The sequence below is a fragment of the Mobula hypostoma genome, chromosome 3, assembly GCF_963921235.1.
Source record: "Mobula hypostoma chromosome 3, sMobHyp1.1, whole genome shotgun sequence".
In the NCBI taxonomy this organism is placed as follows: Eukaryota; Metazoa; Chordata; class Chondrichthyes; order Myliobatiformes; family Myliobatidae; genus Mobula; species Mobula hypostoma.
In genome coordinates, this window is record NC_086099.1 from 90092996 (window position 1) to 90118938 (window position 25943).

The 25943-nt window shown below is 39.8% G+C and overlaps 1 protein-coding gene and 1 long non-coding RNA gene across 4 annotated transcripts in view; one reads left to right on the forward strand and one right to left on the reverse strand.

Annotated features, from left to right (window-relative positions):
- The window catches only part of LOC134343466 (uncharacterized), a 73510-nt gene extending 52551 nt beyond the window's left edge, over positions 1-20959 (reverse strand). The window contains exons 1-3 of one of the 2 annotated variants that reach the window (XR_010017231.1): positions 20819-20959; positions 18877-19434; positions 14685-14770 (exon numbers count right to left, since the gene is read on the reverse strand). This is a non-coding gene — a long non-coding RNA (uncharacterized LOC134343466). Of the gene's footprint in view, positions 1-14684; positions 14771-17126; positions 17188-18876; positions 19435-20818 lie in introns of those variants that run through there. The other variant, XR_010017232.1, reaches the window with a different exon arrangement.
- LOC134343465 (homeobox protein Nkx-2.5-like) lies at positions 19341-23327 on the forward strand. 2 transcript variants are annotated; one of them, XM_063042186.1, is made up of 4 exons: positions 19341-19373; positions 20103-20186; positions 20449-21056; positions 21971-23324. In XM_063042186.1, the coding sequence occupies exons 3-4, from the start codon at positions 20681-20683 to the stop codon at positions 22603-22605; spliced, it is 1011 nt and encodes a 336-aa protein (XP_062898256.1). In that variant the 5' UTR covers positions 19341-19373; positions 20103-20186; positions 20449-20680; the 3' UTR covers positions 22606-23324. The 2 variants fall into 2 exon arrangements, with proteins under 2 accessions (XP_062898256.1, XP_062898257.1); XM_063042187.1 differs by lacking the exons at positions 19341-19373; positions 20103-20186; positions 20449-21056 and adding an exon at positions 21072-21475 and having other exon boundaries at positions 21971-23327.
- Positions 23328-25943: the final 2616 nt, after the last annotated feature.

The window sequence follows — 25943 nt, forward strand, 5'->3', positions numbered from 1 at the left end:
GAATGTTATAACTAGATGTGGCATAAGATCTTTATAAAATACTTTACACCTCTCTTAAATATTTAACAGCCAGTAGACTGGTTTAAAATGTGCTTCAGTAAATGTGCAATTTTACTACGTTTGACCAAGGTTGATCAGATAGTGTGGTTGGCATGAGCTTTAAGACAATGTTTCCAAATGAGGGTTCAGGCTTCAATCAGTGTTGGAGTATCCTCAGATCCCTCACATGAATGAATTATTCTTGCCCTGCTGTTTGGTTTTCAAGTACAGATAATGTACAGCATGTGTTACTCTGTTTAGTAATTCATTGCGATACTCAAATAAAGGTGGGAATGGTCTTAGAGACGCTGCCTCCTCATGTTTATTTGTCAACTATCATTCATAATCTAATCTGTGGGCTGAGTGTCCCTTTACCTCTGACTGTGTGTTGATCTTGCTGTTTAGTCCTGGTCCTCTCCTGCAGTTTCACTGGATTGAAATCTCATATTAGGTCTGCCTGATACTGCTCCCAGCAGAATCAGCTGTGCTCCGTATTGAATCAGGGTTGTTCCCCGGCTTAATTGTAATGGTGGAATGAGAGCCTTTTGCACTGTGAGATTATGTCAGTGTACTTTTCCATTACTACTAATGGCCCACAGTGCCACATAGATGCTCAGTGTTAAGTTGCCAGATCTCTTCCATGCTACTTAGTATGACTGAAGTGCCTCACAACTTGGTGGAGAGTGTCTTCAGTGCTAATATGGGACCTTGTTCCCTCAAAGAGCTGTGCAGTGTTCACTCTCACTGATAGTATCATAGGCAAATACATCTATCAGAAAATATCAGGGAGAATGGTGTCAAATTGGTTCATCCCATGTAACATTCAATAGTGTTGGAGATTAGATCCAAGGCCTGATTAAGTATGTCTGTTTGGATAGTAGTTTTTCCCCCAAGATGGTGTTGTTGACTTGGTGATGTTTTGTGAGCAGCTAACAAAACTACTAACTATTCTACTAAGTGTACTTTATCTGGAATACAAACAGTGCAATGCACAATATGTAATTTCCTCTGGGAGTTGTGTTTTTGAACCACCTGAATGATCTGTTATTTTATGGTATCCTAAAGGATTCAGTAAACTGCACTCTCAAGAATGCAGGTACGACCACAGTAGCCATTGCTGAGGCAAACTTTGGGCTGGATTTAAACTTCGGGTTGTTTTGAAACTGGGCCGGATTGGGGCCCAAGAATGAAAAATGAATTGAGGTTCAGCAGATTTAAGTGTCAATCCAGATTTGAAAGGTTAAAGCCAACATTGAAGGACAAGCTGGTGTTCAGCTCACGACTCTGTGCCAGCCAGGATCCCCTAGCAGTGCTGAAATGACTCTGCAGTTGTGGCCCGCAGCCACTGGGCTCCTGGGCTGGCTGCACGGGTCTCAATGCTGAACTGGCTCCAAGGCTATGGACTCCATGGTTCATGTTGCGTTTATTAATCCTTTACTTTTTTTTATTCTATTTTTCTCAGATTGGATGTTTGATGGTCTTTGTTGCTTATTGTGTTACTGCGGTTTGTGGCTGCCTGCAAGAAAATTAATCTTGAGATTATATATGAAATTGTATCCATTGGCATCCATATATCTTGAGAGACGATGATGTGACATTTTTGCTGACGGATCTTGGGATTGTAGACGTGGGGCTGTACAGCCCCACTCTAGCGTGACAGTCTCTTTCACGGTGGCTGCAGGTCAAGGAGGAAGGTGCTCCGGCTTTTCCCCTGGCTCTCTTGTTGATGAGCATGTTGTTCCTTGCTATCTCAGCACGTTGTAGACCGCTATTGACTGCAGATCTCCATGCTGTCCGGTCTTCGACTGTTTCCTCCCACGTGTTGAGGTCAGTGCCTGCCTGCTTTATGTCACGTTTGCAGACATCCCTGAGCAGAGGTATTGTCTTCTTCGTGGGCGGTAACCCTCACTCAGCTGGCCATGCAGCATGCCCTTGGGAATGTGCCCCTGGTCCATCCGTTTGACGTGGCCCAACCATCTGAGGCATCTGTAGCTGAGCAGTGCTGAACGCTGGAGGTGTCAGCCCACTGTAGAACCTCTGTGTTGGTGATTCTGTTCTGCCAGGAGAAGTGAAAGATGCGCCCGAGGCAGTGTCGGTAGAACAATTTTAGCCTCTTCTCTAGGCTGATGTATGGTGTCCAAGCCTCGCTGGCATAGAGGAGTGTGCTGAGCACATGCCTGGTACACACGCAGCTTGGTTGTCTTTGTCAGCTGTCTGTTGTTCCACACTCGCTTGTTCAGTCCGGCCATGACAGCTGCAGCTCTGGCAGTCCTGCTGTTCACCTTTGCTTTGAGGGACAGGGAGCTGGTACTGGTCGGCCTAAGATAGGTGAAGGAGCCGACTGCATCAAGAGAGCAACCATCAGTGGTGATATCTGGGGGAGATTCTGAATCCTGGGCCATGATGTTTGTCTTCTCCAGACTGATGGCGAACCCAAACTCCTTGCAGGCATAGGCAAAGCGATTAATCAGTTGTTGGAGTCCGCTTTCAGTGAGTGGCGTCAATGATGCATCACCTGCAAACAGCATCTCATGGTTGAGGGCTGGTACACGTACAAACCTTGATGATTAATGTACATTGAGTTTTTAGTTATTGAGCTGACGTAACAGCGTCAGGTGAGGAGACAGAAATATGATAACAAGATACACTTGATACCAGAGAGGAAATAAATTTAGAAAAATATGCTAACAATTGAGAGACCATCAAAGAGTGACTGCGTAGTGAGAACATTCCAAAGGACTGCATATATTATGGGTAATGAAGAGAGAAAAACAAACAATAACCCTGCTAGGATGCTCTAGCCAGAGGTGAAGAGCTGTTTTAAAACATCCAATGGAGGGTATCAAGAAAGAGAAGAATATTGAAGTAATCATTCAACTTGCAAGTATCAATGTTCAAGTGTCACAGCCTCAGACTGCACCAAGCAGCATTCTTTGTGTTTTCACTTCTTCTGTATCATTGATCCAACAACTTTTGTTATACCTCTAAATTCTAAACCTCTAAACTCTGAATTTCACAGCTATTTTCCGGTTGTAAATTCTTTCATTCCATGGTGGGACAACTTTTGGCCTAAAGATAGACAGATCCCTTGGTCCTGATGGAATGCATCTCAGGGTACTGAAAGAAGTGGCAGAAATTATAGTTGAGGCTTTGGTGATAATTTACCAAAATTTTCTGGACTATGGGCAGGTCCCGACAGATTGGAAGAAGGTGAATATCATGCCACTGTTCAAAAAAGGATGTGGGCAAAAGGAAGGTACCTCTAGGGCAATTAGTTTAACATCTGTAGCTGGGAAAATGTTTGAAGCTATCACTAAAGAAAAAATAGTGAGGCATCTGGAAAGAAATGGATCCATCAGGCAGACACAGCATGGATTCAGCAAAGGCTGGTCCTGTTTGACAAACCTACCTGAGTTATTCAAAGATATAATGAGCGCAATGGATAGAGGGGAACAGATGGACGCTATTTACTTGGATTTCCAGAAGGCATTTGATAAGGTGCCATAAGACTTATCCATAAGATAAGGATGCATAGAGTTGGGGGTGATGTATTAGCATGGATAGAGGATTGGTTAGCCAATAGAAAGCAGAAGAGTTGGAACACATGTGTGGCAATCAGTGGTGAACGGTGTGCACTTTGGAAGGGAAAATGGAAGATCAGATTATTACTTAAATGATAAAAGATTGCAGCATGCTGCTGTGCAGAGGGACTTGGAACTGCTTGTGCATGAATTCCAAAAGCTGATTTGCAGGAGCAGCAGGCTATCAAGAAGGCGAATGGAATATTGGCCTTCATTACTAGAGGGATTGAAGTTAAGAGCAGAGAGGTTATGCTGCAAGTGTATAGGGTACTGGTGAGTCCGCATCTGGAGTCCAACGTGCAGTTCTCATCTCCTTACTTGAGTGGGGGATATACTGGCTTTGGAGGCAGTGCAGAGGAGGTACACCAGGTTGATTCCAGAGATGAGAGGATTAGACTAGAAGAGATGGAGCCACCTGGAACTGTACTCGCTGGAATCCAGAAGGGTGAGGAGATCTTATAGAAACATATAAAATTATGAAAGGTTCAGATACGATAGAAGCAGGAAAGTTGTTTCCACAGGTAGGTGAGACTAGAACTAGGGAACATAGCCTCAAGATTCAGGGGAGTAGATTTAGGATGAAGGTGAGATGGATAGAATTTTGCATAGTAGGGGAATTAAGGGTTATGGGGAAAGGGCAGGTAGCTGTAAATGAGTCCATGGTCAGATCAGCCACAATCTGATTGAATGGTGGAGCAAGTGGCCTATTCCTCTCCTATTTCTTATGTTCTTATGTTATTATGGTTCCTGTACTAGCCCTCAAATTTTAGTGAATCCCCATGAAGTTCACTGCTGCAACTATGACTGCGGTAATAAGTTAATTTGTATACACCTTTTTTCAGTCTCAGCGTTTCTATTTCATATGTTTGTCTTGGTGCCTCCTCAGATGGCTACTGTATGTTTTCCCTGTGTTGTAATGTGATAGCTTTCATCGATTCTTTTGAACACTTTTAGAAATGTGTCCTGTTATCGCTTTCCCAAATTATATTTTCACCCTCTTAAAAACATTCTGGCTTTGTCTACCTTCTATATGTCTAATACAAGAAAAAAAAACACCCAGTACCTCTCCCTTCTTTAATAAAGACCAAAATCCAGATGAAAATAAATAGTTAGTTATATCAACTGCAAAAAGAGGGTAGAATACAGTACTCTAAAACCAGTTTACCTCTAGACCTTTTAAAGCTTCTGGAAAGTATTAGTAATGAGTTGCTCAATTCAATATTTGCTATCTTAACCCTTCACATAATATTCCAACTTTAATGACTGCTTATAGCATTTATTGTAGTAATTCAACAAACTCATTTTTATTGCATCTTTACCATTAAGCAGCCCAAGCAGAAGAGTGTTATACAATTATTTATCACATCCCGTTTCCTCTCTAATTCCCATACCACTAATTCTTTATTATTTTTGTTAAGAAACCCATGACACTATGGTAGTTCATTATAAAAATTCACCACTTCAAAAAAATCAACAATAGCTAATAAAGGTCTTTCTACTGTAATCAAAGTTCAAAGAACATTTATCATCGAAGTATATGTATGTCATCATGTGCAGTGCAACCTCGAGATTTATTTTCTTGCAGGCATATTCAGTAAATCCTAGAAACGTAATAGAATCAATGAAAGACCCCTCCCAACAGGATGGACAAACAACCAATGTGCAGAAGACAACAAACTTTGCAAATACAAAAGAGAAAAAAAATAATAAATAATTAAGCAATAAATTCAAGAACATGAGATGAAAAGATCTTGAAAGCGAGTCCACTGATTGTGGGAACAGTTCAGTGAGGGGTGAGTGAAGTTGAGTGAAATTATCCCTGTTGGTTTAAGAGCCTGATGGCTGAGGGGTAATAACTATCCATGAACGTGGTGGTGTGAGTCTGGAGGGCTCCTGTACCTTCTTCCTGATGGCAGCAGTGAGAAGGGAGCATGGTCTGCGAGATGGGGATCCTAGTTGATGGATGTTGCTTTCCTTCAACAGTGCTCCATGTATATGGTGCTCAGTGGTGGGGAGGGCTTTAATCGTGATGGACTGGGCTGTATCCACTACTTTGTGTAGAATTTTCCATTCGAAGGCATTGGCGTTTCCCTATCAGGCTAATATGTAACCAGTCACAATACTCTCCACCACACATCTATAGCAGTTTTTCAAAGTTTTAGATGCTTCATCCATGATGTATTATATTAGGACCTGCCCCATGTGCCACTAAAATACTGGATGGAAACAAAAATCCAAAGAAACTTTAAATGGTATAATACAGAGGGAAGTGATTTGGCCCATCTTACCTGTGTCGGTTCTTAGAAAGAGCTCATAATTAGTTCCAGTCCTCATTTCTCATGGTTAATTTTGTAAATATTTATTGAATTTGGTTCTAACACTCTTTGGGTCCATAAATTCCAGATCTTATTAACTCTCTATATGGGCCTGCCTGTGTCTTTATGTTATAACCTTTAACTTTCCTTACTTTGGTTGCTAATCTTTTTAACATTGGAAACAGCTTCTCAGTATTTGGTCTGTCAAAGGTCTTCATAATATTCAGTACAGTTCTCTTAACTTTCTTGCTCTTTGGACAACAGTGGTAGTTCTTTTTTTTCCACATGCTTAGTAGCATTCTAATAAATCTAAGCACAACTATAAAGCTTTGATATCCTTCTTCATGTGAGGTGCCCAATGAGTGCACAATACTCCAACTAAAGTACAGCCAGTATCACCAGCATTGGATCGCCCATGATCATTTTGAATAGTGGGCAGTCTAGAGGAGTTTACTGATCTATTGCTTTTCCTATTTTCTTTCCTTCCTAAAGCCTAAAATTAGTCCAAACCTACAGACCGAGTCACAAAATACACACAAAATATAGGGTTCTTCTCATCGGAATTTTATGTACGGTGAATGTGTCTATTAAATACTAATGATCCCAAATATTAATGCAAAATCCAATTAATTTGAAAGTTGGTGCAATTGGCACTTTGTCTTCATGGGTGTTTAATGTTATTTCATTGGGAAACTCCTGGCCAAATCTGACACTTTAGACTTGAAGACCGATCACTACTTGTGAATGAGGAGCAGCAGTGAAAGCCAATGCAGTCTTCTTTAATATTAAGTGCACTTACGGACCATTCTACTCTCTCTTGGAGAGGAGGTGCCCAACGAGACTTTATTTGAAAGGATAAAGAGGCCAGTATCTGAATCACTCATAACGTTAATCTGCCTTTACAGTTACGGGCAGACCTCACTCTGTTGCAGTTAATGGTAAAGAATACAAGCCAATATATTTACATTGACATTCCAGGCACCTTAAAAAAAGATTCTACGCATTTTCACCACCGTCTCAATAAATTATTGGGGGTGAACTAAACAAAATTCTGGAAATTATCAGCAAGACTAGCAGCATAAAGGGAGAAGGAAACAATGTTAACGTTTCAGCAGAAGGGTGAAATATTGAGCATGTTGAACAAAGTAGAGATTGGAAACGAAGGCTAAAAATAACACTGGAGTTTTGTACAAGAGCAGGAAACAGTACCAATGCACCCAGTACTAGGAAAGAGAGGTGACCAAATAATGCAAGAGTGCTTTGTAATAGCCTGCATCACTGAAGGCTCCCATAACTACACCTTGGATTTGTAAGAGGTAAAGGTAGTTCAAGACAAAGTTGTTCAGTGTGGTGACCAAGTTCAGGTGAACACGGTTAGTGGTGGAAGGGATGTGGTTGGAGAGGGAAAAGAAAAAAATGAAAAATAACACCAGTAAGAGAAATTGATGTTCATGCTATCAGGTTGAAGGTTATCTCAACAGAGTATGAGGTGTTGCACTTCCACCCTGAGAGAGGTCCTATCGTGGCAAGAGAGAAGGCCTTGGACCAACGTATCAGATGGGAATGGGGATAGGAATAAAATGGTTAGCCACCAGGAAATTCTACTCTTGCTCAACAAATCAGTCCCCAAAATGTGTTGGGTCTCATCAGTGTAGAGGAAGCACCGGACCCAATAGATGACCCCAAAAAATGTTGCTTCACTGGAAGGACTGTTTGAGGCACTAAATGGGCATGAGGGAGAAAGTGAATGGGCAGGTGTAGCATTTATGCTGATTGCAGCGATATGTGCCAGAGGAAGATTAGTGGAGAGAGACGAATGGACAAGGGAGTCCCTGTGGAAAGTGGAGATTTGGGTGGGGGTAGAGGTAAAGATATGGTTGTTGGTAGGATCACGTGGAAGATGGCAGAAGTTGGGAGAATGATGTGTTGGATGTGGAGGATTATGGGATGGTAGGTGAAGACAAGAGGAACTCTATGTCTGTTAAGGCAGCAGAAAGATAGGGCGAGCACTGATGTCCAGGAAATGGAGAAGATGCAATTGAGGACAGTTTCAATGGTGGAGGAATAGAAACCCCGTTCTTGAAGAAGGAGAAAACGCTGGTGTCCTGGAAGTGAAAGCCTCATTCCGGGAACAGATATAGTGGAGACAAAGGAACTGAGAAAATGGAATAGCATTTTTTTCTGGGAGACTGACTGGGGAGAAGTATAGTCATGAAAGCCATGGGAATTGGTAGGTTTATAAAGGATCTCATTTGACAATTTGTCTCCAGAGATGGAAACAGAGAGATTGAGAAAAAGGAGAGACGTGTCAAGAGTCAACCGAGTGAAGTGAAGGACAGAGTGGAAGTTGGAAGCAAAGTTGATGAAATTGACAAGCTTAGCATGGGTTCTTGAAGCAGAACCAATGGAGTCATCACTGTAGTGCAGGAAGAGTTGGGGAACATTACCAGTGAAGGCTTAGAACATGGATTGTTCCACGTAGACAACGTAAAGGCAAGCATAGCTGGGTGCCTGCTGGTGCCCGTGGCTACCCCTTAGAGAAGGTGGAAGGAGCCAAAGGAGAAATTGTTGAGGGTGAGGACCAGTTTTGCCAGTTGGAAGAGGGTGGTGTTGGAAGGGAACTAGTTGGGTTTTTTGTTAAGAAAGAAGTGAAGAGCTTTAAGGCCTTCTTGATGAGGGAAAGAAGTGTACAGGGACTGAAAATGAGGTGGTCAGGGCCAGGGAATTGAAAGTTGTTGAGAAGATCAAGAGCATGTGAAGTTATCAGGTTGTGTTGGATCTCCTCTGTTGCTCTCCTGGCTTCTAGGCTTTCGGGTCTGCCTTGATATGACTTAGAGATACTTTCTCATTCTTAAAATCTTCCAATAAACTGTCATTTGCATCAGTTCTATGTTAACTGTGTAATTCTATCAACTCATGGACATTTAACCTAATACATAATCAATAATTAATTATATAATTCGTTAGTTTAGGTCTTGATGGGCTTTTCACAGGCTAGATGTAATAATTTCTTCCCCACTGGTATTTTATGCCAGGTTTTCAAGTGCTAGAAATTGATATTAATTGATGTGTTTTGTGCCACTGAGAGCTGTTATTCCACAGAAAACCAACTTCAAGTTCAAGTTTTCTTTGGAGACTTTCAAGAAAGTTTTCCCTGCTATCTATATGTCAACAGTTCATATTATTTCGGCTCAGGGAAAGTGCAAGATAAATTTTAATGCAGTATGGTTATAAATGTTATTGTTAAATGGTGAAAATATAATTCCTTAAAGCTCTGTGAGGAACATAAATCAACAGCTCCAATTGGTTTTGAGACACAAAGCACTGGAAAACTCTGCAGGTCAGGCAGCACCTAAGAAAAGGAATAGAGTCAACATTTCAAGCCGAGGCCCTTCATCAGGACTCCATTCCATGAACTCTGCCTGACCTGCTGAATGCCTCCAGCACTTCGTGTGTATTGCTGTGGATGTGCAGCATCTACAGAATAGCTTGTGTTTATCAATCTGAGCTTGAGTGACACAATAACAAATACTCTCAAGTTAGATATTCTTATTTGAATCTCAGGTACTTGGATGAAGATAGCAGAGATATTTGGAAGTAAAGGACAGTTTGTTGGGTAGGTACAGAGTGCAGCTGCAGGCACATGCAAGAAAGGTCAAGGTCAATTTTATCAATTACCTTTAGTTCAACAATCCACAAAGCTTTGCAGCTGATACAGGTTGCACACAATGGGGGTAAACTGCTATGTTTCAACCTAGATACAATCCACTGACATCAATCCTTAGAATTATATTTGAAAAGAAAAGTTCATCAATCCACCACAATTATATTCTGTCCTCTAAGCTGAACATACTTGGAATAAAATAGTTCATGTTCTTTTGACTTTCAATGGGAAATAAAAAAGATGTGTCAAAAGGGCAATGTTATGATAGTCAAGAGAGATTTTAACATGCAGATTGATTGGGAAAATCAAGTTTGTAATGAATCTCGAGAGATGGCTTTTTTAAAATATAATTTTTATTGAGTTTTCAAAATGATTACATAGAATGATAATATCTACCCTCCCCCCTCCCCTTAACCCTTCCCCCTGATATATACCCCTACCTGAAAAAAAAGAAAGAAAAGAAAAAGAAAGAAGAAGGAAGAACTGCCTGGATATTGGAAAGTTTCCACATGCTCCATGGGATTCAAAATAAATTTAGTATATTTATTTATTACTTTCCCCAAGGGACCAACATCTTTATCATCGGAGCAACTAAATATGCCATCTTATCTTTTGTAAATATGGGCGCCAAATATTCAAAAATGTATCATATTTATCTCTTAAATTATAAGTAATTTTTTTGAGTGGAACACAACTAGAAATTTCCTTATTCCAATGATCCATACTTAAATACGAATCCGATTTCCAAGTAACTGCTATAGCCTTCTTGGCTGCTGCCAATGCAATTTTTATAAATTCTTTCTGATATTTATTCAGTTTGTTTCAGTTTTATCCCTTCAATATCACCTAATAGAAATAATATAGGGTTATGTGGAAGTTGAGTTCCAGTAATTTGTTCTAATAAAACTCTTAAATTTATCCAAAAAAGTTGAATTTTGGAGCAAGACCAAATAGAATGTAAGAAAGTACCAATTTCTTGATTACATCGAAAGCATTGATCAGATAAGTTTGAATTTAATCTATTTGTTTTTTGCAGTGTAATATATAATTGGTGTAAAAAAAATTGTACTAATCTAAGTCGAACGTTTATTGTATTTGTCATACTGTCAAGACAGAGCCTTGACTAATTTGTTTCACCAATATTAATATTCGGATCTGTTTCCCACTTTTGTTTTGACTTGTGGATTCCTTGTTTAATTGTTTTTGAATCAAATTATACATAAAAGAAATAAATTTTTAAGTTTTTCCTTTTTGAATTAAAATTTCAATTTCATTGGGTTTTGGCAAAAACATTGTTTGACCCAGTTTGTCTTTTAAATAAGCCCTTAATTGAAGGTAACAAAAGAAAGTGTTATTTGATATTTTATATTTATTCATTAATTGTTCAAATGACATCAACATACCTTGTTCATAACAGTCTCCTATAGATCTAATCCCTTTTTGGTACCAATTATATAAAAGTTGAATATCCATTGTAAAAGGAATAAGTCTGTTTTGAATCAAAGGTCTCCATGCTAATAAAGATTTCTTTATTTCATTATTAACATTTATCTTATTCCATAGATCAATCAAATGTTTTAATATAGGAGATTCTTCCTTTCCCCGTACCCATTTAGATTCCCATTTATATATAAAACCTTCAGGTGTATTTTCTCCTGTCTTATCTAATTCTATTCTAATCTATGCCGGCTTTTGTACGTCAAAGAAAGATGCAATAAATCTGAGTAGATTTGCCTTAAAATAATTCTTAAAGTTTGGAAGTTGTAACCCTCCTAACTCAAATTTCCATGTCAATTTTTCCAATGATATTCTTGACATCTTACCTTTCCAAAGAAATTTTCTCACACATTTATTTAACTCTTGAAAAAATGTCTGTGGCAATTGTATTGGTAATGTTTGAAACAAGTACTGTAATCTAGGAAATATATTCATGTTTACAACATTGACTCTACCTACTAATGTTATTGGTAGTATCATCCATTTGTCAAGATCTTCTTGAATTTTTTTCAATAGTTGTAAATAATTAACTTTATATAAATTCTTTACATCATTATCAAATCTTATACCTAAATACTTTATACCATTTACGGCCATCTAAATTGGGTTACTAATCGACATTGGCTGTAGTCTCCTTTAGTAAGAGGCAAAATTTCACTTTTATCCCAATTTATTTTATACCCTGATACTTTCCCATATTCATCCAATCTAAAAGATAATTTACGTAACGAATGCTGTGGGGTTGTTAAGTAAATCAAAACATCATCAGCAAATAGATTAATTTTACATTCCTCCTGATTAACTCTAAAACCCTTAATATCTGGATCAATTCTAATTAGTTCTGCTAATGGTTCTATTGCCAATACAAATAAAGCAGGTGATAATGGACAACCTTATCTAGTTGACCTTTTTAACTGGAATGGTGTTGAAATTTGGCTATTTGTCACTACTTTAGCATTAGGGTTAGTATTTAAAGTTTTAATCCAGTTTATAAAATGTGTTCCTAACCCATATTTTTCTAATACTTTAAATAAAAAATCCCATTCCAATCTATCAAATGCTTTTTCTGCATCCAAGGCTTTTTAAAGCAGTTTGTCATTGAGCCTACTAATGGATCAGCTATACTGGATTAGGTGTTAAGTAATGACCTAAATGTGATTAGGGAGTTTAAGGTAAAAGAACACTTAGGAGGCAGTGATCACAACATGATTGAATTCTACCTGTAAACTGATAGGGAGGAAGTAAAGTCTAAAGTAGCAGTACTTCTGTAGAGTATAGGGAATTACAGCGGTACGAGAGAGGAGTTGGCCAAAGTAAATTGGAAGGAGATGCTGGGAAGGATGACAGCATCGCAGCAAATGACTTGAATTTCTGGGGAAAATGAGGAGAGTGTGGGATAGATGTATTGCAAAAACAAAGAAATACTCAAAAGGTAAAATAGTACAACTGTGGCTGACAAGGGAAGTGAAAGCTACTGTAAAAACAAAATAAAGGGCATACAAAAAAGCAAAATCTAGTGGGAAGGTTGAGGACTGGGAAGCTTTTAAAAACCTACAGAAAGCAACTAAAAGAATCATTAGGAGGGAAATGATGAAATATGTAACAAGCTAGCAAGCAATATCAGGATGGATAGAAAAAGCTGTTTTAGTATATAACAAAAAGAGAAGTGAGAGTGTATATAGGACCACTAGAAAATGAGGTTGGAGAAGCAATAACCAGGGACAAGGAGATAGCAGATGAACTAAATGAGTATTTTGCATCGTTCTTGACTGTGGAAGACACTAGCAGTGTGCCAGGTGTTGAAGGGTGTGAGGAAAGAGAAGTGAGTGCAGTTAGTATTACAAGGGAGAAGGTGCTCAAAAAGCTGAAAGACCTAAAGGTACATAAGTCACCCGGACCAGTTGAACTGCACACTAAGGTTCTGAAAGAGGCAGCAGTAGAGATTGTGGAGACATTAGTAATGATCTTCAAAGAATCATTGGACTCTGGCATGGTTCCGGAGGACTGGGAAATTGCAAATGTCATTCCACTCTTTAAGGAAGGAGGGAGGCAGTAGAAAGGAAATTATAGACCAGTGAGCCTAACCTCAATGGTTAGGAAGATGTTGGAGTCAATTGTTAAGAATGAGGTTATGGAGTAGTTGGTGACACAGGACAAAAGAGGACAAAATCAGCATGGTTCCTTAAGGGAAAATCTTGCTTGACAGGCCTGTTGGATTTCTTTAGGAGACTACAAGTAGGATAGATAAAGGGGATGCAGTGGATGTTGTATATTTGGATTTTCGAAAGGCCTTTGACATGGTGCCACACATGAGGCTGCTTACCAGGTTAAGAGCCCATGGTGTTACAAGTAAGTTACTAGCATGGCTAGAGCATTGGGTGATTGGTAGGAGGCAGTGAGTGGGAATAAAAGGATACTTTTCTGGTTGGCTGCCAGTGCCTAGTGGTGTTCTACAGGGGTCAGTGTTGGGAGCACTTTTTATTTTGTATATAAATAATTTAGATGATGGAATAGATGGGTTTGTTGCCAAGTTTGCAGATGGTACAAAGATTAGTGGATGGGCAGGCAGTGTTGAGGAAATAGGAAGATTGCATAAAGACTTAGATAGATTAGGAGAATGGGAAGAAAGTGGCAAATGAAATATAATACTAGAAAATGGATGGCCATGCACTTTGGTAGAAGAAATAAATGTGCAGACTATTTTCTAAGTGAGGAGAAATCCAAAAATCTGAGAAGCAAAGGAACTTGGGAGTCCTTGTGCAGAACACCCAAAATGTTAGCTTGCAGGTAGAGTCAGTGGCAAGGAAGGCAAATGCAATGTTAGCATTCATTTTAAGTGGTCATAGAGCAGGCTTTATAAGGCACTGTTGAGGCTTCGCCTTGAGTATTGTTAACAGTATTGAGCTCCTTATCTGAGAAAAGATGTGCTGGCATTGGACAGGGTTCAGGGGAGGTTCATAAGGATGATTCCAGGAATGAAAGGGTTATCATACAAGGAACATTTGATGGGTCTGGGTCTGTACTCGCTGGAATTCAGAAGTAAGAAGGGTGATCTCATTGAAACTTTTTGAATGTTGACAGAGACAGAGTAGATGTGGAAAGGGTGTTTTCCATGGTGGGAGAGTCTAGGACGAAAGAGTACAGCCTTAGGATGGAGGGGCACCCTTTCAAAACAGAGATGTGGAGAAATTTCTTTAGCCAAAGAGTGGTGAATTTGTGAGTTTGTTCCCACATGCAGCTGTGGAGGCCAGGTAATTGCGTGTATTTAAGGCAGAGATTGATAGGTTCTTGATTAGACATGGCATCAAAGGTTATGGTGGGAAGGCTGGGGAGTGGGGCTGAGGAAGGGTACAAAGGATGAGCCATGATTGAATAGTGGAGCAGATTTGATGGCCTAATTCTGCTGCTATGTCTTATGGCCTTATGGCCACTTGTCACCCAATGCCTTTAACTACTGCAGTATATCCCATTGCAGTTTATGTTTAACTTGTTATTTCCCTTAAGCATGATAACTCAAATAGTTCCTCCATCCAGAAAAGAACGTTGTTCGTTAGGAGCTATGAATTAGTCAAGTTAATGCTCACGTACCTGGAGTTATGGTGACTCAAAAATATGGGCCTCTTGGGTTACTTCTGAGCCATTTTGTCTTCGGAAGCAGAGAGTGTAACTTCAGCCTTAGAAGAAAAAAATGTGTGGACTACAATTTATTAATGAAGTAAGTTTAAATGAACGGATGAAAAAAGATCCAATACCAAAGAAAATGCCTAGGGTAAGTAAAGATAGGGTAGATCGATGCATATGAGATATTGTTTTATTTAGTACTGCATATCTTTTCAGTAAAGAACTGTTGGCTTCGTTACAGCAACATTAAATTGTGAGGTCGAAGTGATCCAATATCTGTTATTATATCTCTTGGTTTGAAAACTCATGGTATCTCTTCCCTCTGCTCCTACATGTAAAAATTCCTTAACTCGATATTTCCTGTTAATATTTCAACCTCAAATTTTAATATATACATCTGAACGTTCATCTTACTAGGCAAAGGATGAGCATGCAGATATAAAAGTTTATCTTTTAAGCAGATTCTGAAATGTATTTGAAATATTTCTGATGTTACTAAACCAAGACAATATAAATTAAAAGAAGAGTTAATATAACGTAATAGCATAACTTTGACTACTTGTTCCTAAATGTGGCATAATGTTCCTTCGAAACCCAAGATTGCGTTCAGTTGCCATCAAACAGCATCCTTCAACTTCCCTCAACGGTCCCAATTCAAAAGTCACAGAGAGACCAGTACACCAATGTCACTAAGAACGGGCTCTGCAAATTCGTTGGTACTTCTTCCCATATTAAAAAATTGCTAAACTCTTCGAACATACGACTTTTTCATGTGCCACAACTGCCCCCCCCCCCCAAACAGGTTAATGGGCGAGGAGTTAATTCTATGACACAAACAAGAGAGAATCTGCTGATGCTGGAAATCCAAAGCAACACACACAACAAGCTGAAGGAATTCAGCTGCCGGGCAGTATCCATGGAAAAGAGTACAGTCGGCGTTTCGGGCCGAGACCCTTCATCAGGACTGGACTAATGAAGGGTCTCGGCCCGAAACGTCGACTGTGCTCTCATCCATAGCTGCTACCTGCCCCGCTGAGTTCATCCAGCATTTTGTGTGTGTTGGTTGAATCAATTCCACAATATGCGCAAGGTAAAAACTCTACACTGAAAATATTTCTTAACTGTTTCATTAAACAGTACTTCACCTTTTCTGTCTGATTTTGTCGAATTTCCTTTGTCTTATTATTCGTTATAGTGTTCGTTTGGACTAGTTTTTTTCTACTTAACCGATGAAGAACATAGTAAATGTTCAATAGGGAGTGGAGAATCATTCGCCACTGTGCTTTGCATCCCAGATTGATTCCGTCCCCCGCGTTTGAGTGGGAAGTTGAGCTAACGGTCGGAAGCCCAGGCAGCCCGCAGCTGCCGAGAATATGTTGATTGTGGGGTCAGTGATTAGCTGCTGGCTTTGAAATGTTGACTGACACTAGCTAAGGAGGGCGGAAAAGAACTAGCCTGGCACTAATGTTTGTGGCGACTTCCTCTCTCCTATCTCAGCCGCATGAAATAGATGCGTCCCAGAGCGCGACTGGACGGAGGGTGCATGAAGATCTGATTCCGATAAAGAAGCTAAATCGTCTGACATTCCCAGATTCTCCGTCGCCTCTCTAACAACCGGACAGTTTTTAATACAGTGGGCAACTTAGCTGCCCAGTAGCGGGTTGGGCTTTATGTTAAACGAAGTGAAAGCATGTTAACGACTTACAATTTACATCCAACATTACAGGTTAACTTACAAGGCTATTTAAACTCTACCGTTAAGTCACAGAATTAAAGCGGGAAGGAAGCTAGTCTGCCCACCATGGCCACGCCGGTTCGTACCAGCGCAACTCTTGACATTAGAAACCCGCCCCCACCCCCTCCACTTCACTGCAACGTGATTTGCTGGGTTTTATAAACGCTGCCACTATTGATATATAAAAAGTGTGTGTGCCTTATCAATCGCGTTCTCAACCCGTTCTTCACCTACAATGACGCGTGCAGCATGCCCATAACCCTAAACCTTAATGTTGCTGCACACCTTTAGAATGGTATTCTTCATTTTTGATTGTCTTACCCAAAATATGTTAGGTATATTTCTACGCAAGAAGTTCATCTACCAAGTGCTTGCTCATCACACCAACCACATTATAACCTACTGCAACTTATCACTCCTTTTAGTACAGTTCACAATACTGCCACAGTCTGTGTCATGCAGAAACTTAGAACCGGGCTTTTATATACATTAGCTCAAAAACGTAATGACTCTAATATCCATACTTTATGAAGTGAACGGCCAACATTATGGAGCACAATGTAGCTTTTAAAGTGTGTTCGTAGTATCTATACGGTGAGACAGAAAACAATGTTCACAAACTAATATTCCAAACATGAAACTTAATTGAGCACTATGTTTAAATTAGGTCATACCGTTTACGAAATAAATATGAACCGCTCAGCCTGCTAATTATAGTTCTTGCAGGGAAGCAATGTTCGGAAGAGCCAGTGATAGACCTGACGCCAACTTAATCTTGATTTTTTTTAAACTAAAGTGAAAATTATACATTTTAAATTTCTTAAAGAGAATAGCTGTGAGCGAGTTTCAGAATACGTCATGTAATATCCTGGTGGGCACAGGGTGAAGTCAATTTATGCAGCGTTTTATATCAATGGGTGATGGCACGTTATTAATCACCCTGAAACAAAACAGTTAACTAACATTTGGGCATGTGTTTACTTTCTAAGAAATGGGACCTGATTAGGTCTCTGCCGAAAACTAGTCCCATCCATCACCAGAACGCTCAGTCGCTGCGGCACGGTTATATAATATTTTGAAACTATTATGGAGGGAAAATGGCTAGAAATATATTTAGCACCGAAGTATCACGACAGCATGGGACGAAGTGAATATGGACACACTCATGGCCGCGAACTTTTCGCTTATTATTCGTCAGCCAAAAAGTTCAAAAATTGCAACCCCTCATTGTGATGTGAACATATACTACACACTTGGAAATGATTTAAGTAAGAAGCATTTTAAAATAACTTCTAACTAGTCAACTGCGAAATACTTTGCAAGGCAGGGTCATCTCGAATTGGTCTTAAGCTTTGAAGGGATGACGTTTTGATCCTTCTGGGATACTTTTTTGTTGTTGCCTTCCTAAGCGGACTGCCTGCTTTACCCTGCTCTGTATCAGACACTGACCTACACTATCGCTGAACGCAGTCATTATTTTTGTCAAAGGAATTTTAATTGAATCAGACGCCATGCTATCTGTTTGATAAAAGTATTAATACTTCGCAGATAAACTGTTTTATCAGTTGACCCTGGATTATAAATATCAGCGCTAGAACAATGTGCAGCGAAGTGGATGTGACAATTTCCAAAATTCGATTTGAGCTCACTATCACAAGGAAAACATATCAACACAATCGACGTTAAATGTGGCTGGCAAATCCTTACAATTAAAGAGAGACGTAACCGAGTAGCATTTAGTCCAAAAGGATTTATATCTGACAATGTGAAACGTCTTTGTTTACGGTCTGTTCACCTGCAGATTCTGTCACATACAAAAACGGTTAGTTAACAATAAAACGCTCTATAAAAAAAGCACAATTGAACAGTGAATTTAGCAAATAAGGAAGTGCATATATTGTGCAATTACTGTCCCTACGAAGCAGCTATATTCTATGAATGGACTGTTTAATATTTCACTTGCTTTTACCAGACCAAATTCAAATGTACAAAAAAAAGTCGAAATATATATATTTTAAAAATCGGAAGTTAAGCATTTCAGTTGAAGTTATTATCTTTAATTTCAGAAACAGGTTTAACCTTCAAAATACCCATTAATATAATGCATTGTCAAATATCCTACTTAAAGTAGTCAACGTGAACAAAATATGACTGATATCATAGCACCCCGAATCAACCTGTATGCATGTCTCTGGCGTTATCTGCATTAATTATATTTTGAGAACTTAGCAGAATCTGTCCGCAATTAAAAATGAACGCGATCGCTCAGCGATACGGCACAGTTTACGAATAAAGGGAACATTCGGCATTTCATTCAGTTCACAAACATTTGTTTATTTATTATTTGATTATGCATCCATATTAACCATAACAACAAATGCCCGGTGAATATATTAACACTTTACTCGATATTACATCTCTTACCAAAACATAAGACACTACTGTATCTCCTCATTACGCTTCATTTGTCATGGACCTGCTCATTCCACCAGCCACTCTATGTCCTGCTGCAGTGGATCACTAAACTCTTTGCAATTTACAATACCGACACATTTTGTGTCATCACAAACTTCAGAAGTTGGGCTTGCAGGCCCGAGACTACATCATTTATATATAGCAAAAAGTAGAGGTCCTTATACCGAACCTACGTGAAAGGAAGCAACATGTTTACAGAACAATCTGCTCAATATTATAACTCGATAATATTGTCAAATCCACCACATTTGATCAATTAACGTGCAAGTAGTCTCTCTCTCTCTCTCTCCGCCCCCCCCCCCGCCCCCCACCCCTTTCAGCTACACGGCTTCTAATTACTCAGGGAGGAAGACTGGTGTGCTGCTTGACAACTTCCTTTTCAGAATGCAAGCTGAGGGAGGGAGAGATTCCGCATCCGCGCTATCACGCCGTATAATCCATGGAAGGTGATATCTACGATAATGTCAATCACTAAAACCGCTGCCAACAGTGTCAGGTCACGCCGGTCTAAAGAAAAGTCGACATTTCACAATTAGCTGATTTGTGTTCATGGAATACATTACGTATAATTCTGTGCGACGTTTAGATCCGACTAATTTACCTAAACGAAAGTAAAACCTATTTAGTGAAGGATTTTTTTAAACTGCAGTAATCATTCTTCTAATCAGCGCACATTAAAGAGAGCTTATAACAGCCTCTTCAGTTTGAAGTAGAGAAATAAACAGACAGCTTTAATGTAACCAGCATCTTTTTTGTGATCTCTTCGGTTGAGACAATCCGTTACTTGGAGGGCATTGAAACATATTGTGTTTCCATTTTATTGCATTATACATTATATTTCCTCTTAGAGTCCCAGCAATTGCAGCCACGTTTAAACCCCCGTTCTTCACGAAAACGTCCTTCACTTGAATATTGAAGTTTCAAATATTTGTACGTCAATTGAACCTTAAAGCACGTTCTGAATGTAATATAATTATTATATCTCTTAAATATGCTTTGGGATCGTTGGCCATGTTATTGGGCTAACTCAATATTGCACATAATAGGGAAATTAACAGTAATGCAAATGGTACAGGAATCTGCATTTATGAAATACAGTCAGATTGCCATTGTTTTCCAAAGCACTGAAGACAGCAAAACTGTTGAGATTAACTGGGGAACTTCTCTCGTTATAGGAAAACAGTTTCAAATGAAAAGCTGTGCGTTTTCTTCAGTCAAATTCACGCCGTGCTTGACGAGACCAAGAAAAACACTCCCCGGTACATACAGACGTGAAAAAAATTCGTTGCTTAGATCGATTTACTATTTAAAACTTGCGGTGCATTGCCCGTTATTGCTTAGGTGAATTTTTGTGATACTTATTGTACTAAGATTTACTGGACCTTACTAAGAAAAGGAATCCGGGTGTTTGTCAGCTAACACATCTAATACGCATTAAAATAACGTCCAAATTTAGCGAACTGTTGAATATTCTCGTTAGTTTTTGGCTTTATCTTTTCTTTTATGTGCAAAACTTTGCAGAGAATAAACAAAAAGGATTACATAACTTCAAAGACGATGGGACCCGGGCAAATGATTCCTCAAGAGAAAAATGCCGGCTTGGTATAAAACCATGTTTGCTCACTGTAAATTGTGACCAATAGAAATGGTTGTATTTAACTAGAAGCCTTCAGGCTCTGCCTCTGTTAACGTCAGCTGCTCCTCAACTGAGAAAGCGCCAGTAAAAAAACTTGCGTCATTAAATCAGTAATGTATGTCAGAATTCTCACACGGCCCTCCTAACAGTTTAGCAGAACTTTTGGAACCCAACGGTTACCCCGAGATGCTTCCAAGTCCCGCAGCATCGAATACACCATTCTCTGTAAAGGATATTTTAAATCTAGAACATCACCAGCAAAAGCAGCCGAGTCCAGATCTCCTGAGCATATCTTTGGACGCTCTACCTTCTTCTTGCATGTTGGAGCCAGGCAATCAGGCCAAATACAGGCCTAGCCAAGGCCTTGGAGCTGAGGTAATCAAATTCCTTGACCAAAGGAATCATGCAACACTTCCATCTAGTCCGGATAGAAACAATGCCCAGCACTCCGGCGAACTGCGGGTGGACTTCTCTCTTCAAAACGACCTCCAAGGTAAATATAACACTTGGGTGAATTCCAATATTATCAACGAATTGAAGGTCTTCCTTTTGCAATAGACGTTAGCTGGTGCGGGTGGTTGGGGTGGGAGCTCGGTGGGGTGAAGGACCCGTATAATACCATGTAATATCATGACTAATTAAATGACAAATCTTTAAGTAAGTATAGGTGAACGCGCCCAAACTATTAAACAGATGCACACATGCATGGGATTAATTTGGAATGTTTGGATTAATCGAATCAATTTAGCTGCGAAAGTTCACTCTGTAAATTCCTGGCCTTGATCGTCGTCTCGTTGATTTTTCAATCCACGATGCTGGAGCATCTTCAGTGCCACAAATTGCAGCCCTCGTATGCGCCGATCGAAAGTGAGGCCGGCATCACATCTGCCGAGGTTTTCTTGGTGTTTTCAGGTTTGTGGTGAAATAGGGTAATGATTGTTATAAATGTGAGTTCCCGACATTTTTTATTGAATTGAACTGGGAAAGTCAGCGCGTATGGACCACAGCGAGATCACAAGGAAGACCTTGATCATGTGACAACTCCTATTCACTTTTCATAAAAAGCACAGTTAATTAACATAAAAATGAGAGTTAATTAACCTGGACTTGAAAAAAAATGTTTAGTTTTATTATGGGTCATTTGACATGGAGCATAAATATTTGAGCAAATGATTATTGGGAATGAGGATTGGGAAACTTGTGGCCTGCTGGATAAGGCAGCCCATTCCACTACCCGCCCACCCCCAATCCGTAGTTTCGTGCTGAGCTTCAAAACAATTCGAGAAAATGTCAAATGAGAACTGAATATTCACTTTACAAAAGTCGTCATTATTTTCTAACTTTATCGGAGTACGATTCGAAAGTGTCTTATGTTATTTTCTTTTGAAATTCTATGTTTGTGTAAAGACCCGGAACCAAAATCGATGGAAAAGAGAATTATACCAGAAGGGAAGAAAAATGAAGATTTCGAAGTTCCAATGCGGAGGATTCGCCGAAAACCGCGGATCTTGTTTTCTCAAGCCCAGGTCTATGAATTGGAGAGACGATTCAAGCAGCAAAGATACTTATCCGCCCCTGAGAGAGATCACCTGGCAAACGTATTAAAACTTACTTCGACCCAGGTCAAGATCTGGTTCCAGAATCGCAGATATAAATGCAAACGGCAGCGACAGGATAAACACTTAGAGTTTAGTACATCCCCTCCTGCTCCTCGCCGAGTTGCAGTGCCTGTGTTGGTTCGTGATGGAAAGTCTTGTCTGGGAGCACCCCCTTCGTACGGAACGCCATATAATGTCAGCGTCGCCCCATACAGCTACAGTATTTATCCCAGCTGCAGCCCCGGCACCTGTGAGGGAGATTACAGTTGCATGTATTCGAGCATGCCTCCGGTGCAACAAAGTGCGTCTGTCAGTCCCTTTGTCAATATGGGCATGAATTTCAACGTTGGCAACGTGAGTTATCCTGCAACACCGTCTCAAGGCCACCAAGGCTCAGGGGTCTCGGCTTTGCAGGGAAACTTCCATGGGATCAGAACTTGGTAAAAGTTATAGCTGGCCTACACTAGCAAAATTGAAGAGGCAGTGGAGTCGATGACTTCAGCACAAATGCGAACAATTTTCAGTTTGTGATTGGAGAGATGCATTCTTTTGGAATGGTAAGAATTTTGAATAAAATGTGTGAGGAAAAAAACGTATTATTTATTAAATTAGTTTAATTATTTTAAAGGGTTGGTATTTAGTAACGCGTGTGCGTGCACGACATATATGATTTCCAAAATAAGAAGGCTGGGTTATAAGTTCATCCTAGACCGATGTTTTTGGCTCAGGACCGTATACAATATTTTTAAAAGTGTATCTCTTGGAATTGCCATCTCGGTATCAGAAATATTTTTGTAACCTTCCATCCGTTAATAAAACGATGCGTTAAGCACATATTAAAACGACTGGAGGTAATATTCTTTAATTGAAAATGTCATGTTTATAACCCAGCAGCTATGGATAAAAGCTTTCTGGGAGACATTACTCTCCATGATTCAGACGAACGTAAATTTGAAAGTGCTAATTAATAGTGCCTACATTCCCATCTCAGTTGACTCAGAATCGACAGCCGAATGCATTTGGAAATGTCACAGTTGGGCACGAACGGCACCACGTACAGTACCATTATAGTGTATATTTATGCCCTTCCGTTCTCTCTATAGAGTCGTGTTGTATAATTCGCCTGCATTGCACATTCTGACACATCTCACTGGCAACCTTATAAGTTTCAGAGAAGCTTTCAGCCAAGAAAATCGACTCATCCAGAGCCAATTACTGACCGAATTCCAAAAAGGTAGATATAATACGGGAGCTGAGTGATCTTGGTGATGGGGATGTTGTCAATGAGTGAATGGTTAGCAGTAATCTGTATAAAAATAGCATACTCGGCAAAAGTTGGTCCCTTGGCCTTGGTAACATTTCTCCTGTAGCTTGCCCTTATTGCAAAGGTCGTTCAAATCCCTCCACCCCCTCAGCGGGCATTCTTGCTGCCGACAGGAATCCGGGTCCTGATAAAAGTCAGTGAGGTCGCTGCATTGTTTAATTCCGCAAACGTTTATTCATCACCCAGAAGAGAGAGGTCATACCTTAAAATAAAACAGCAGGACTTGTGTGTGCTTGTGAAAATAATACGCCATGGACCTCATGTATTTTCTATCCCATGCAACAATCCCATGGCATGCCTGCTTCAGAACACCTTGCACGTTTGCCGATTTGGTTTTTGGTTGACTTCTCAAGGGCAATGGCGATGGCAATACCGTTGTGCTCAATCGCCAATATTAATGACCGAGTAAAACATGACACCCCTGCTTAATAATGCAGGAAGCTATGAATGCCACGGATGGTTTAACTACAAGTGCAATAAAAAATAAATTGGATTACCATCTATGTAATAAAACCTCTGAGAAAATCAAACTTCTACAGCACTTTTCAGAAATGTATATCTTTTTTCGCGTATTACTACACTGCTGCCGGGAAACAAATTTCACGATATATGCCAGTGATGTTAAACCTGATTCTGATTCTGAAATTCGGCGACTTGTTTATGTTCGGCGTGGGGTAACAAAGCCAATACCGCGGGGCTTCTCAAACTGCCCAGCCGCAACATTTGACGCATTTTAACTTCGTTTTCAAAGTTGGCATCCCAGTCAATGATCAGTGAGCACATCTTGAATCAGATAGAATAGCTTTTTTTTTTCAGGTAGTGATATTTATTTTGTGCGGTTATGTTTTGCTTTAGCCGTGATCCATTGTTATTACTTGTAGAACAGGTCAAATCACCCAATATATATTCCATACTTCCCTAAGTATGCGTCCGAATACTCTTATGCGACTCATCCCCTGGAACAGATTATCTTGCTTTTACTGCTATTTGCCAGTTATGCCAAACGATATTCTTGTGGGGAACGAGGCTGGGAAGTATTGGAGAAATCTCAACTGTAAACTTGCCGGTAGTTGGCATGTTTACGGCTATTCTCGTCGTCCCCTTTACTATTAGCTAGCAACAACCATCAGAGGGATCTCACTGTCAGAGGCAATGGAGCTAATAGAGTAAACAGGAGCGACGTCAACGTGTTCGGGAAAATTCGCTCTTATCATTTCTATAATTTTGTTTGCGTTTATTTAGGGCGCCATAATCTATTTGCTGGAGTAGATATCCAGTCCGTAATTCACGGATATCTATTAAACGTTAGTCCAAGGGGAAACTTTCAATTTAGCTGGAAAATTCCGCCACGCGGATAACCCGTAGGATCTATTTGCGAACTGAAGCTCAAATGATTGGTATAAATGATCAATAAACGAAAGTCAATGAATGATTTTCCGCTTATTACAACTAAAATCTTCCATAAAAACCCGTAATATGTGCATTTTATTTTATACCCCATAACAATGACTGAACATTAAAATAAAACTAATGCACTTGTAGGTGTTCTGTGACGGGTTAAACCTGAACTATACAAAGGTCGATGTGTGCTTTTATGCTGTCATTGCCCCAAGCACAATAACGACATTGGATTTAGGGGCATAATCATTGATGGATGCTCTAAGCAGTATGACAACCCATTGCGCACAATTCACACTCCTCCAAGAAAGCCGTCACTTCCTTTTCTATAACTTTTCGGAAGTCGCCGTACATTTTTACAGAATGCTATTCACACTGTCGCCAGATTATGTATCAGTTAAGAGCAAGGGAAATGTTGCGAACTAAACGCTATTGGAAGGTCCTGCTGCCTCGGCCAGCTTCTCGAGGTTTAGAACACGTGGTGAGATGTCCACTGCCACCTATTTACAGCTAATGTGGTATTATAGCATTCTGTTGTATAGGAGGAATAAGGTCTAAACTTTGTCCGAGTTTAAGCGTGGTGGTTGTAGCGTTTGGGGGGTGTAATAGTTGGAATGGGGAGTACAGTTAATGCCATACTCCGAGCAGCGTCTCAACACAGCGACACAGAACTAATGGCTGCTGGTTATTACTCAACACCCACAGCAAAGAAAATTTCTGTCCGTGGCAATTACGTGTAACAATCTCGAAGTAACTGCAGCCCTGCTCCTGCACTGTGTGGACGGTTGCATAACTGGCCGGTGCATTCAATAGGGGGTCAGTAATGTGGTGTGATTCATTCTTACCCTTATTTTAATTATAAAAACATTGTCCAATGAAATATGACTAAAATGTTAATAGATTAGTAAAGTCTAACTATCATTGGACAACCTCTGAGATTCTAAATACTGTATGTGAATTGCCATTTCCCCAGAATAAAAGTTTCTTTTAATCACAGTAAAATGAGCAAATTTGTTTGTTTGTTGTTACTTCTGACTTAATGTCACATGTCCAGAATTTG